The sequence below is a fragment of the Onychomys torridus genome, chromosome 3, assembly GCF_903995425.1.
Source record: "Onychomys torridus chromosome 3, mOncTor1.1, whole genome shotgun sequence".
Lineage (NCBI taxonomy): Eukaryota > Metazoa > Chordata > Mammalia > Rodentia > Cricetidae > Onychomys > Onychomys torridus.
In genome coordinates this window covers 135,351,614-135,365,993 of record NC_050445.1, presented here as the reverse complement: position 1 = coordinate 135,365,993, position 14,380 = coordinate 135,351,614, and the positions used below count along the sequence as shown (strand labels likewise).

Below are 14,380 nucleotides of genomic sequence, written 5' to 3'. Positions count from 1 at the left end.
GGAAAAAAAGAAAATCAAATTGTGTCATATGTACCTTTAGAAGAAAATGACATACCCTTGAGATTTTTATATCATCATTAAATAATAATAGTACTGGAAATGTCAGAGCCCTGATTTAAAAGCTCATGTATTATTAGTAACTTATCACTACATTCTGAGATTCTTTTTATTAACATGGTACTTAAAATACATTTGTGTTAGATGGGGGCTCTGACCAAAAATTAGTATAGATAAGAATAATTCTAAGCTGCTCATAGTTCAAGATAAAAACTAAGAATAAAGCCAAGAGGCTGGAGAGATGATGGTTCAGTGGTTATGAGCACTAGCAGGGGCTGTTCTCTCAGAGGACCCAAGTTTGACTCCTAGCACCCACATGGTGGTTAATAACCACCTGTAACTGCAGCTACAGGGGATCGGGCAAAACTAAAAAAAACAAAAAAACAAAAAAAACCCCAAGAGATTGCCCACTAAAGAACCTTAGATAGCATATATATGAGAAAAAAGAAATCATGGGTCCAAACACTAGTCTATACATACAATTCTACTAAGTTGGAACAGAAGCTGTGAAACAAAAAACAATATTTAAAAAGAAAAAAGAAAAAAGAATTAAATGTTTCACCTTTACTTGTCGAGTTTGGCTGATGACACACGGAAGACTAAAAAGTTGCTGGACAAAGGCCTTCAATTCTTCTACTGTCAGTTTGGTCCGAGTCTTCCCACTATCTGAGCTCTGCCTGATATGAAATAATATTGAGACACAGAAAAATATGGTCATTTTGTTATCAAATGGGGTTCCAGCTCTCTTTAAAATTCAGCCCTTAGCAATCTTAGATTTCTAATGTTGAATAATTCACCTGCAGATAACTATCAAAAAGTATAACTTGCAAGTGACAGTCTTTCTAGTCTATAACTGCTATATGTTTGAAACATTAAATAAATTAGGATGGTAGAACATTGAGCTCACTGAGAAAATGAAATCCTTGTGTCTTAAGAGACTCACACTGGGAACACGAGTTTTTTAGCTGCCTTAGATTAATGAACCTCTTGGATCTATCTTAAATTCTTTTTTGTTTTAAAGGTATTTTAAGTGTATGGATGCTTTGCTTGCATGTATGTGTGTACCACGAGTGCAGTGCTCAAGGAAGACAGAAGGCGGCACCAGGTCTCTTAGAACTAGAACCATGTGGGTGCTAGGAACTGAACTTGGGTTCTCTGGAAGAACAGTCAGTGGTCTTAACTACTGAGCCATCTCTTCAGTCCCCCAAAATCTTTTTTTTTTTTTTTTTTTGTGGCGCTAAGGATCGAACCCAGGGCATTGCGCTTGCTAGGCAAGCACTCTACCACTGAGCTAAATCCCCAACCCCAAAAGATTTATTTATTTGTTTGTTTGTTTATTTATTATGCATACAGTATTCTGCCTGCATGTATCCCTGCAGGCCAGAAGAGGGCGCCAGATCTCATTACAGGTGGTTGTGAGCCACCATGTGGGTGCTGGGAATTGAACTCAGGTCCTCTGGAAGAGCAGTCAGTACTCTTAACCTCTGAGCCATCTCTCCAGCCCTCCCCCAAAATCTTTTACATAGACATTTTTTTCAAAAAGGGTCCTCAAGCTTTTATCAGACTCTCCAAAGAAGTCAATGTCCTAAAAGCAAGTTAATGTCCACTGGAAATGTCCCTAGTAAAGGTTCTCTGATTAGATTAAAAAAAAACCCCAAACGTTAAAACTTAAAATCCAATGAAAAGTACTACAGAAAAAGGCACATAGAGGAATACATTAAACAACTACAAAATAATACCACAGAAAACGTTTACTAAAGAAAGGGAGGATGGAAGGAGAAAGAAGTGAACAAGTCACCTAGATGTGGCAGGAAGAAAACTCCAAGCTGAATGAAGAGCAAATGGGAACCCTAAACAAGAATATACCCGGCCTGTATGAAGAACAGGAGGTCAAAGAGTGTTGCAGAATGAATGAACAAGAGTTTGTTGAAGGTAAAAAATGTAAAATTAGAAATATAACTTCTCTTTAAAAAGTAAATCAGATCTAATAAAAGGTAGAAAATAAAGCCAATCACTTGAACTCAAAATATTTTATTCAGATCTCTTACAAGACTATAATTTACTGGATGTTGTGTTGTGGTACATGCCTTTTAATCCCAGCACTCATGAGGCACAGGTAGGTAGAGCTCTGTGAGCTTGAGTCTATGTGTCTATATTCTTAATTACTTCAGATAAAGCTAAATATACAGCTAAGTCTTTGTCCCAAAGACACTAACTACATAAACTTCAGTGTTATTTTCAGCAATGAAACTAGGTCAACTTGCTGTTTTCTTGTTGTTGTTTACAATTCGCTTAAATTTAAAAAGCTTTTTACAATTTATGAACATGGAGAAAGAGTGAGTAGTGAAGAAGGATGGGAAGTTACTAGGGATTGAAGAGACATGGCCAGGGGGTAAAAATAACACAAGGCCTCAATGTCCAATTAAAACTGGAAGATCAGAAGTCCCGGGGAGAACTAGACTCTTCTTAGTTTTACCTGTGTTTTTGCTTTTTGCTCAGAAGCAGCTGAGCCACAGAACCACAAGTCTCAGCTTCTTTTACTGCATCCCTGAGCTTTCGAAAGAGATCATTCTCTGGGTATTTCCTATCCTCAGCATCTTCCAGCATTACCCTCAATTCAATCAAATCTGTAAAGATAAATACAATGATAGACACAAAACACCATTCTACAATAGTCACAAAGCTTACTCAAGAGTCACTAACATACTAGATAGAAACAATGAAGCTTTGACAGTCTCCAATGTAAAAGCTTCCGACCAGATGATTATTCTAAATAGATGACTTCACTGACGTAAAGTATGTTTGATCTCTCTCCTTCATCCCTATTCCCTCCCTCCCTCTCTATCTACCCTCTTCATTGTCTCTCTCAAAAACAATAAAAAAAATCAAAGGCTTTCAGTGTTACTGAACTAAATTTGACTCTCTAAAATACATACCTATTACAATTTATCTGTCCGATTTTATGTCAGCTTTTTCATTTAAAAAGGGATTCTCACTGGGTGTAGTGGCATGGTCATGTAACCTTAGCCATGACACCAAGGAAAGAAAGGTTAGGAAACTGAGGGCAGACAGGACCACGAAGCACGTTTCCAGATCAGAATAGACTATCTTAAAACTAGGCATACTTATAGCCATCGCAAATGGCCATGATATCTTATCACAGAAGGTAAGTTTTTCAGGTCTGCTTAGTACACAGATGAGAGAAAACTAAGTGTATATTCAACTATGAGATTATAAGCTAGGACTTCCATTAGTTAATGGAGAACAAAAACATTCAATTAAAGGTTTCTTTTAAGTAACAATTTTTCATAACAAAGGAGGAAACTTAACCTTTCTTATGGTTGAAGCTAGCTGATAATGCTTCTGTAACACGACTGACCCAAGTGTCATAGGATTGTGCCCTCACTTTTACACCATAAAGTAGAGAAGGGAGGTCTTCTAGTGGGTAGCGGTACCTATAAAACAAAAACAAACAAAAAAACAAGTAAAAGCTTCAAAATAAAATAATCTGAAAGAAGAGAAAAATCAAAGAAACTCAGATTCAATGCAGAGAGAGGCAAGAAACACACAGCTTTAACTGGCCACAAAACTAATTACAATTAGGCTGGTTAAGGGCTAATTTCAAAAGCCTAGTCCCTCATTTGGGAAGTAAATAATCAAGGAAAAGTTATCTGTTTATGATCATGAAAGAAAGCAAAGAGTAACATTAAGATGTGGTTTTCTTGCCAGGTAGTGGCACACATCTTTAATCTCAGCACTCAGGAGGCAGAGGCAGGAGGATCTCTGTGAGTTCAAGGCCAGCCTGGCCTACAGATCAAGTTCCAGGACAGCTGGGGCTACACAGAGAAACCCTGTCCAAAATAAAACAATAATTAAAAAAAAAACAAAACAACCAAGCAAAGGACAATGTGCAGTAATTTTTAAATACCTAAGACATTTGTTCTGCATGGGGCAGGAGCACAAGTCTGTTGGATGGTACAGACATACAAGTCGCTCCGGATTACAGGAGCAGGTGAGAGCTGAGAGAAAACATGTGGTTCTGCATGCTGAACACTGCCGCTCATCATCAGGAACAAGTTCAAAAACTTCTTCTTCTGACATCACGACACCCTGGAATATAATTTATATCATCAGATCAGGTCTCAACTGAAATATAAAGCAGTAGCTTAAAAGGAATTAAAAGCTAGGCATGGTGGCACATCCTTTAATCCCAGCACTCAGAAGACAGAAGCAGTCAGATCTCTGTGGGTTTCAGGGCAGCCAGGACTACATAGTGAAACCCTGTCTTTAAAAAAAAAAAAAAAAGATTTGAAATTCTATCAATAGAAACAGCACAAAAGAGTAGCATGTGAGGAAATGAGGAGACAGAGTAGTCCCATCTGACAAGTCTAGAATCACACAATTTGCAAATTTGCAAGAAAACAACACCAGCAACAACAACAATCCAGGATCTATTTTTCTTGTTTAAAGTAATTGATATTAGGGGGGCAGTTAGATGGCTCAGTGGGTAGACTTGCTTGCATGAAGGCCTGATTTCCTTGAATTCAATGTCTGGATTTCACAAGGCAGCAGGAGAGAACCAGTTTCTGAGAGTTGTCCTCTGACTTCTACATGCACCATGGCACATAGATGCTTACATTCACATATATTTATGTATCAAATAAGAAAAAAATTCAACAATACCAGAGCCTGAAGGCTCGCATCTCTAATCTGAGCACTCAAAAGGCCAAGGCAAGAGTATTGCCAGGACTGCCACTTCAAGGCCACTCCTGGCTTCATAGTCAGTTCTGAGCTACAGTAAGAATCTGTCTCAAAAAAGTATGAAAATGGGGGGCTGGATAGATGGCTCAGTGATCAAGAGCACTTACTGTTCTTGCAGAGGACCTAGATTCAGTTCCTATCACCCACATGGTGGCTCACAAATGTGTTTAACTCTAGTTCCATGACATCTGATAACCTCTTTTGGCCTCTGTGGGTACCTGGCACAAATTTGGTGCATAGGCAAAACACACACACACACACACACACACACACACACACACCCCAAATCTCAAGTCAGAATGGCTAAGATCAAGAAAACAACTGGGGCTGGAGAGATGACCCAGTGGTTAAGAACACGGGGTGTTCTTCCAGAGGACCTAGACTCAGTTTTCGGCACCCACATCACTCACAACTATTCTGTAACTCTGGTTCCAAAGCACCCAATACCACCTTCTACCCTCCAAGGGCACTGCATGTATGTGCTGCACATATATACATGCAGGCAGAACACTTCCACACAGAAGGAACAAACAAACAAACAAAACAACTGACAACAAATACAAAGATATGGGAAAGGAGAACCCTCAACTCACTGCTGGTGGGACTGCGAACAGTTCAGCCAATCTGGAAATCAGTTGGAGAATTCTCAAAAAGCTGAAAATAAATCTTCCTTATGACCCAGTTATACCACTACTTGGCACATGCCCAAAGGACTTGACATTCTTTTCCATAGATATTTATTCAGCCATGCTCATTGCTGCTCTATTCACAATAGCTAGGGAATGGCAACAACCTAAATGTCCTTCAACTGATGAATGGATTATGAAAATGTTTTTCATATAGATAACAGATACTATTCAGCTGCAAGAAAAATGAAATCATGAAGTCTGCAGGTAAATGGAAAGAACTAGAAAACATTATACTGAGTGAGGAAACCCAGACCCAGAAAGAGAAACACTGCAAGTTCTCTCTTAATTGTGGCTCCTAGCTCTGAATCTTCAGATGTAAGTATATAACCTGGAGAAACCACAGAAACCAGGAAAGAAAAAGAGGATCTCAGTGGGTGGTGATTGGGTGGGCATAATTCTAGAGAGAACAGCAGTACACAGGTGCTATGAAGGAGGAAATAGAAAACATGGGGGGAAGGGAACAATACTGAGGGAGAAGGAACAAAGAGGGATAAATAACACTAAGGGTATTTATAAAAGCTATAGAGAATCATATTATTTATGTAAAATATACATACGTATATGTAGACACACACCCCAATAAGACACACACACACACAGTTTAAATAAAGTTATATGACACTTGATAATGTTCCCCTTAAGTTTCACAGAGTATGTAACAAAAAAACCCAGTTTTAGACATGAAAAAGAAATCTCCTTTCAAGTTGCTGGTCAAGTGAGTTTAAGTGACTCCCAAAAGAATATAGGCTAACATCGTCCTTGGTTGCCTCCCAGAAGTTGAAGTTAAGTCCCTGTTGCTGAAGATACCATATACTTTGGAAACAGGATTCAGAGAAATCAAGTTCAATCTAACCCAAAAGCCTCCTTCCTGAGGCCTAGCTTTCATAATACCAGAAGGAACTCTGCAGGCTGCCAAAGGAGAAATGCAGTCAATAGTCCTACCCAGCTGGGACACTTACAAAGCACAACATAATGACCAACATAAGCAAGATGGCACCAAAGGTTCAATGGTGCCACTTATATTGTGGCAAACTAACAGTAGCCTAACTGGACTTAAGGCCCACTCAACAGAAGGAATTCATACCCGGTACTGTACATCTAGCCAATTACCTAGAGAAGAATTTACCACTTTCCTAAACTTGGATAATTTCTAGCTGCATCCTAAATACTTAGCTTTATAATCACTGCTTAAGTGTAGCTTCCATCCCTCATCAAAGCAGTTTCTTTTTGTAGCAGGCAGAGACCAATATAAAAACCCCTAACTAGCCAAAATGGAGACAATAACTGACTGTGGGTTGCCCAGACCCAAATGACTCATCTACAATATAAATCCTACACCCAAGGTTCAGGAAACATTGTGGAAGGGGGGCAATGAAAGATAGATGAGTGTCTGCTAGGAGATGTACCTTCTATATATGACAGGGAAGTTGTACTCATGGAATTTCAACAAAATGGTAGCCTACAAACAAGATCTGAACAATGATACCACCAGCTGACATGCCAATGAGGAATGGGGAAATCTCACAAGCCCCATCCCCCACACCACCCATGAAGAGCTACAGGCAATTAATTGACAACTCAGAGAGAGAATCAGTCTTCTTAGCAATGAGTCCTTTAATTGGTTATCTAATACTACATAGTCAGCCCTAAAACATATACGTACAAGCAAAAGAAAACTCAAGCCGGACAGTGGTGGAGCACACCTTTAATCCCAGCACTCAGGAGGCAGAAGAAGATGGATCTATGTGAGTTCGAGGCCAGCCTGGTCTACAAAGTGAGTTCCAGGACAGGCTCCATAAAGCTACAGAGAAACCGTGTCTTGAAAAACCAAAAAACAAAACAAAATGAACTCAGCAGGTTGTACTTATATATTAACTCATATACATGTACCAATAATAATTAAAGAAAAGGAGGCCATGAATTTGAGGGGTGTGTGCATGTGTAGGATGATACGGGAGGAGTTGGAGCAAGGAGCAGGGAATGATAGAAATACAGTGTATATGTGTGTGTGTGTGTGTGTGTGTGTGTGTGTGTGTGTGTGTAATTTATAAGAACAAAAAATAAAACAAAACAGCTATTTAAAAGAGGAAAGAAATGTACTCAGCATACTCACCATTTGTACAACTGATTCCCTTAATCGTGTTTCTTCTTCAGTCATGAGAGTCAACTCTTTGCAAACCATGGCAGCCAGCCCTACATCTAAGCATTCTGGATCAGCTGCCATCTTGAAAATGAGTTCCTCATGTGAAAAGACACAATGGCGCCTTAGCCGTCGATAGTGATTTACACACTGACGTCCAATAGGCAACTAAAAACAACAGATTTCCAAATTAAATTACTTACGATATATTCTAGCTCAGAACCTCTATTTACCTTCAGGTATTCACTTTTATTATAAAAAAATAAAGTAAATCCTATCTAAACATAAACCATAACATAAATAGTAATTCTCTGTAACCCAGCCAAAATTTTACAGGTCTTTCTCCAGATGATGTCCATAAGCTGAGATGCTAAGTTTCTGCTCTGAGCTGCAGATTCTTGTATACACCATTGTATATGCCAAGAAACTGAAGAAGGCTAGGCCTACTGACACACGTCTTTAATCCCAGCATTGCGGAGGCAGAGGCAGGCAAATCTCTGTGAGTTCAAGACCAGCCTGGTTTACATAGTGAGACCCTGTCTCAAGAAAAACAGATCAAAACTAAAAAGAAACGAAAGAGCAGGACAGGGTGGCATAAAGTTGTAATTCCATCATTTGGGAAATACAAAGATCAAGAGTTCAAGGCCATCCTTTGCTTATTTAAGGCCAGCCTGGGGCACATAAGACTCCATTTAAAAAAAATGAAATAAAAAAGTGAAGTGCCTTGTTATATGAGGCAGCAAGCTCTTAACCGAGTCTAACACAGTGCTACCATTAAGCAAAAAAGAAAATACATTGTAAAAAAAAAAAAAAATTAACGTTCAGGTCATAAAGTGGAAGTATTCAAACTTTAAGATTCCATAGAACAACAAAAAAGTATTATCAGAAAGGGCAAAAAATGAAAAAGAAAGAAGGGGGTTATTACTTATGCAATTTACATAGTCTGATTTGTCATTTTAAAAAAATAATAAACAAAGCAAAGGATAATTTGGATTCCAGAGTCTGGAAATTCTTTCAGTAACAAGCAGCCTTACATAAAGACTTCAAAACTGTGAAATCACTAGAGAATATACTTTGTTTTCTCTAACAGTAAAATACAATAAATGACTATAAATGACCACTTTTCACAAATCAACACATGTAGTTGGAGATGTGGTTCAGTGGTACAGCATGCCCTTAGCAAGCACAGGCCTGGGTTAGAACAGCATCTCCAATAAAACAAACTCAAATATAAAGTCTCCTTAAGATAGAATCTGGGGGTTGGGAATTTAGCTCAGTGGTAGAGCGTTTGCCTAGCAAGCGCAAGGCCCTGGGTTCGATCCTCAGCCCCCCACCCCAAAAAGATGGAATCTGAAAATTTCTACAGCCAGTTTGTAATCCAAAGTATGACAAACTACACACACTCATTTCATATTCCTATACTCAGTGAAAACATTGTGGTGGCGAAAGCTATCTTATTTAAATATAAAACTGTAACACAATGGGGGAAAATAAGAAAGTGGACCTTTAAGAGCCTTTTAGAATTCTCTTCCATTTTGAGAAAGGCAGAAAGGAATCAGGATCACAGAGTGTATGAGAGAATTAATTATCTGAACCAAAGTATAGTTGTACCCATTAAACAATCCAAGAAAACGTATTTGAACTTGTGGTTAGCAACCAGTTTCCTAGTAATGGCATACAGCTCTTCTGTAACTTACTCTGTACCCTTCAGGGTTTCTGACACCGTAGCCCAGCCTGACCTCAAACTCATGGCAATCCTCTTGCCTCAACCTACCAAGTGCTAGGATGACAGACAAGAGCCACTAGGCCTGCCTCACATTTTATTCTTAAACATTTATTCTTTAAGCATTTCTCACATAGCTACAATACGAAAGCAAGAAGAGCCACCAAACTAGGGTTTCTGGAGTCCTTAATTACTATAATATGTGAGAAAGCCAAAATGATACTCATTGCAACTTATAAAAAAGTTAGCCCTATAGCCCTAGAGACAAGGTTGTTGTTAAGTTTTCATTCATGGGCTGGAGAGATGGCTCAGAGGTTAAGAGCACAGACTCCTCTTCCAGAGGTCCTGAGTTCAATTCCCAGCACCCACATGGTGGCTCACAACCATCTGTAATGAGATCTGGTGCCCTCTTCTGGCCTGCAAGGACACATGCAGACAGAACACTGTATAAATAAATAAAAGTTTTTATTCATATCATAACCTTCACCTTAAAAGTACCAACAACTCTCAACTCTAACATTTAACTTGTTTAAGGTTAGTAAGTCAATCTATTAGTGTCTTGACACACAAGGTGAAAAAGACTTAGGCCCTTGGGCTGATGAGATGATTCAACAGGACAAGGCACTTTGCTGCCAAGCTTGATGACCTGAATTCAATCCCTGGGAACCACATGGTAGAAGTATAACCAACTCCTGCAAGATGTCTAATGACCTCCACATGCATGCTGTGGCACATATACCAAATGTAAAACAAAACAAAACAAAACAAAACTCAACAAAATCCAAAAGTCTTAGGACCACTAAAATTAAAAGTTCCTCAAGATCAAATATCAGTATTAGCTAGGTATGGTGGTGCACACCTTTAACGCCAGCACTCAGGAGGCAGAGGCAGGTGGATCCGAGTTTGTAGCCAACCTAGTCTACATAAGGGGTTGCAGGCCAGCTAGGACTACATAGTAAGACCTTGCCTCAAATAAATAAATAAATAATAGATAGATAAGTAAATGAAGTGCATATTGGTGAGTATGCTAAAGACATTGAGATCATCTTCAACTCTTACCTGAATCATCCTGCATCCTGTCTTATACCTATCCAGCATGGTATAAATCATATCATTAGCTATTTTTTTTAAAGATTTATTTATTTATTATGTATATACATCATGTATGCCTGCAAGCCAGAAGAGGGCACCAGATCTCATTACAGTTGGTTGTGAGCCACCATGTGGTTGCTGGGAATTGAACTCAGGACCTCTGGAAGAACAGTCAGTGCTCTTAACCTCTGAGCTATCTCTCCAGCCCTCATTAGCTATTTTTAAAAGAGCTCAGGCCCAAAGCAAACCCTTAACTGAATCTTAATTACGCTGTATTATATGATTCCACAGCCAAATAAGGAAGGAGTTTTAAATGCTGAACCAAAACAAGAAAATTCACAGAGCCCAGAAGTTCAAGGGCAGGGTAGGCAACTCAGCAAAGCTACACATCAAAACATAAAATAATACCCACTATATTTTCCCTGTATGATTAATTATGAAATGTAGTCAGATTAAGTTGCCCACAGAAAATATAAGATCAGTGTTACAAAAGGGTTCCCCCACCAAAAATGTTAATAGGCCAAAGAACATCACTGGGGAAAAAATAAAGCCAGTGTATATTAAGTATTCAATCTTTGGCAGTCTTTTCTCTATCATGATGTAGCCATAACTAATTGCATTTTGATACAGCAATTCTTGTATTATCATTCATACATTTTAAGATTCAAAAGTACTCAGAGAAAATGAAGACAGAGGTACCATGTAGTCCCCTCAGGAAAAGAATAAACAAATAACTGCCCATTGTAATGCAAACATACCAGGGAAAATAATGAATAAACAATGCAATGAAATTTCTAAATTCCAATAGCTATTCCAATAAACCCTGAAATACTCATGGGCCCTACCCAAAACCCAGCTAAGTAAAATACTACATTTTATAGGGGTGTTAGTAGACGTACAACAGCCACGTGCTATAGAACAGACCCAGTCAGCAGTACAGAAGTTCACAGCTTCAGCAAAGTTGTATCCCTGGTTAAATCCAGAGTGATAGGCACGAGGAAACGTCACAACGAACTCTCCAGCACACTGATTAGTCCTGTACACCTAAATGCAAATTAGGAACAGGGATTAAAAGAAAAGGAAAAAAAAAAGGAAGACAGGTTCACTCAGATAACTTCAAAGATATTTTCTAAAAGTGGAAATAACAGCGCATTACCTTATACATATCGGAAATAGTAATAGGATTTAAGAAATAGCTAGAACAGCTAGGCAGTGGTGGGGCGCACACACCTTTAATTCCAGCACTCGGGAAGCAGAGGCAGGTGGATCTTTGTGAGCTCAAGGCCAGCCTGGTCTACAGAGCTAGTTCCAGCACAGCCAGGGCTACACAGAGAAAGCCTGTCTAAAAAACAAAACGAAACAAAAAGCTAGAACTGTTTTCTTAAAATACTGATTAACATTACAATATAAAAGAATTACGGGTTGGGGATTTAGCTCAGTGGTAGAGTGCTTGCCTAGCAAGCGCAGGGCCCTAGGTTCGGGTCCTCAACTCTGGAAAAAAAAAAAAGAATTAGCAGCCAAAAGAAATTCTCAAACAGAAAATGGTACTCTCTTTCGAAGTTAAAATTTCTACACTTAATGGTGAATATCTATTATCCCAGCACTTGGGAGGTAGAAACAGGAGGAACACAGAATCTACATCATTCATTGCTACAAGCTTGGGCCAAGTAAGATCTTGTTTAAAAATTTTTTTTTTTTCTTTAAAAACTAAGAAAATCATTTTCTTTGTTCCTGTGTTGTAAACAGAAATAAATGATTAAATTCCCTAGAATCATCATATAATTTTTAGAATCTATCAGTTACTGTCATAAGATATCTATCCCCCAAGCAGTTTTTTCAAATGTTACTTTGTTTTGTGATAATACTATGAGTATTGTTTAATTAATTTGAATACCATTTTCTTTTTATTTTATTTATTTATTTAGGTTTTTCCACACAAGACAAAGTTTCTCTGTATTACAGACCTGGCTGTACTGGGACTCTATCTGCAGACCAGGCTGGCCTGGTACTCAGAGATCCACCTGCCTCTGCCTCCAATTGCTGGGTTTAAAGGCGTGCGCCACCAAGCCCAATTTAATACTAGTTTAATTAGGACTTTTAAAAAGATCTTCTGACAGTGTAACCAAGTGATAAATGTCAGTTTTCTAATTCAGACAGAATTAGTATGTAAATATGAAAGATATTCCAAGACAGTGGCAATAATTGTTTTGAATACGTTTAACTTTAATATGCTAAGTCCTAGTCTAAGTACACCTTTTGAAGACAACAGTAACAAACTATTTTATCTATCTTTGCATTACAAGTATATGAAGTGAATGTGGTAGCATAGTTATAAACTCAGAACCTGGGAGGCCAAAACAGGAGGATCACAAGTTCAGTGCCAAACCTGCACAAAATAAGTAAGTTCTGAGGGAATGTAGCTCAGTGGAAGAACAACTGCACAAGGTCCTAAGTTCCAGCCTCAGCAGCTCATAAAAATAAAGAAAGAAAAGTTTTAACGAATGGCAAATTGTATGTAGCAAGCTTATATAGCAAATTCCAGGCCAGCTGCTACCCAAGACTAGGTCTCAAAACAAAGCAAAACTCAGTCACAAAAAAAAAAAAAAAAAAAGGAAAAGGAAAAACAAATCTGAGCTAAAAGGAGATTCCACAGTACATTTTTATGTCATTATCTTCTCCCCCTGCCCTCAGACAGGGTTTCTTTCTTCCTTTCTTTTTTCTTTTTGGTTTTTCGAGACAGGGTTTCTCTATACAGCTTTTGAAGTCTATCCTGGAACTTGCTCTGTAGACCAGACTGGCCTCAAACTCACAGAGATCTGCCTGCCTCTGCCTCCAGAGTGCTGAGATTACAGGCGTGTGGCCACTACTGTCCAATTATTATCTTCTATATTTAAAAACTGAAATGTGACGGCATACGCCTTTGATCCTAGCACTTAGGAAGCAGGAGCTGGTAGGTATCTATGATTTTGAGCCCATACTGTCAATATAGTGAGTTCCAGGCCAACCAGAGCTATATTATAGTAAGACCCTTTCTCCAATAGAAATAAATATAAAAGTTAAACAAAACAAAATGAAATATAAAACCTGAAATGGACTCCCTGACTGGCATGAACTACCATGTCCAGCTTTTAAAAAAAAATTCCTTTCCTAGTTAGCTTTAACTGTCAACTTGTCACAACAGTCACCTGAGTAGTGTGTCAACTGAAGAATGTCCTAGAATAGACTGGCCTATGGAAGAGGACTGTCTTGATTAATGTAGGCTGGCCAGTGCACTACCCAGCTCCCACCATGTGATGGTACTGTTCCCTAGGAAGATGGTCCTGGGCTATACAAAAAAAGATAGCTAAGCATCAGCCTGTCTTAGCCAACAAGAGGTATTCTCCATGGTTTTTACAGTATTTTTTAGCTTTCATTTCCTTGGCCAGAGGAAATGCTGTGTTGGAATAGCAATGCAGGCTTCTCTTCAACTTCCTGCCTTGATTTCCCTCAATGATGAACTATGTATAATCTGGAATTTTACGCTGATATAAACCCTTTCCCTAAGTTGTTTTGATCAGTATTTTTATTACAGTAACAGAATGAAACTAGAACAGCTATCACTTTAAAGAACTTGATTAGTCTAGTTAAGTAGGGAGAACACAGAACATGAGATCTGAGAGTCATGAGTTAGTTCAGTAGGAACAGGCCCTTGCTACCACGACTGATGACCTGAATTCTCCAGGACTCACATGGTATAATTAGAGAACGGACTCTAACAAGCTGTTCTCCAAACTACTACACATGCACCATGGCACAACAAGGCATAAAAGATGGCTCAGCTGTTAAAGGATAAGCTCACAAACAGAAGCACAAATAGCACCCAAAAAATGCAATTAAAAACAACAAAAATGTTTTAAAAGGGGGCTGGAGAGATGGCTC

General features: G+C 38.6%; 1 protein-coding gene across 1 annotated transcript in view; it reads right to left on the bottom strand.

The window, feature by feature from the left end:
* Kdm5a (lysine demethylase 5A) overlaps positions 1 to 14,380 on the bottom strand; it is a 91,065-nt gene that overhangs the window by 35,955 nt on the left and 40,730 nt on the right. Inside the window, exons 13-18 of the mRNA XM_036180890.1 lie at positions 11,387 to 11,506; positions 7,621 to 7,815; positions 3,986 to 4,167; positions 3,388 to 3,512; positions 2,534 to 2,684; positions 620 to 734 (exon numbers count right to left, since the gene is read on the bottom strand). Of these exons, the coding sequence (XP_036036783.1) occupies positions 620 to 734; positions 2,534 to 2,684; positions 3,388 to 3,512; positions 3,986 to 4,167; positions 7,621 to 7,815; positions 11,387 to 11,506 (888 nt within the window). The remainder of the gene's footprint in view (positions 1 to 619; positions 735 to 2,533; positions 2,685 to 3,387; positions 3,513 to 3,985; positions 4,168 to 7,620; positions 7,816 to 11,386; positions 11,507 to 14,380) is intronic.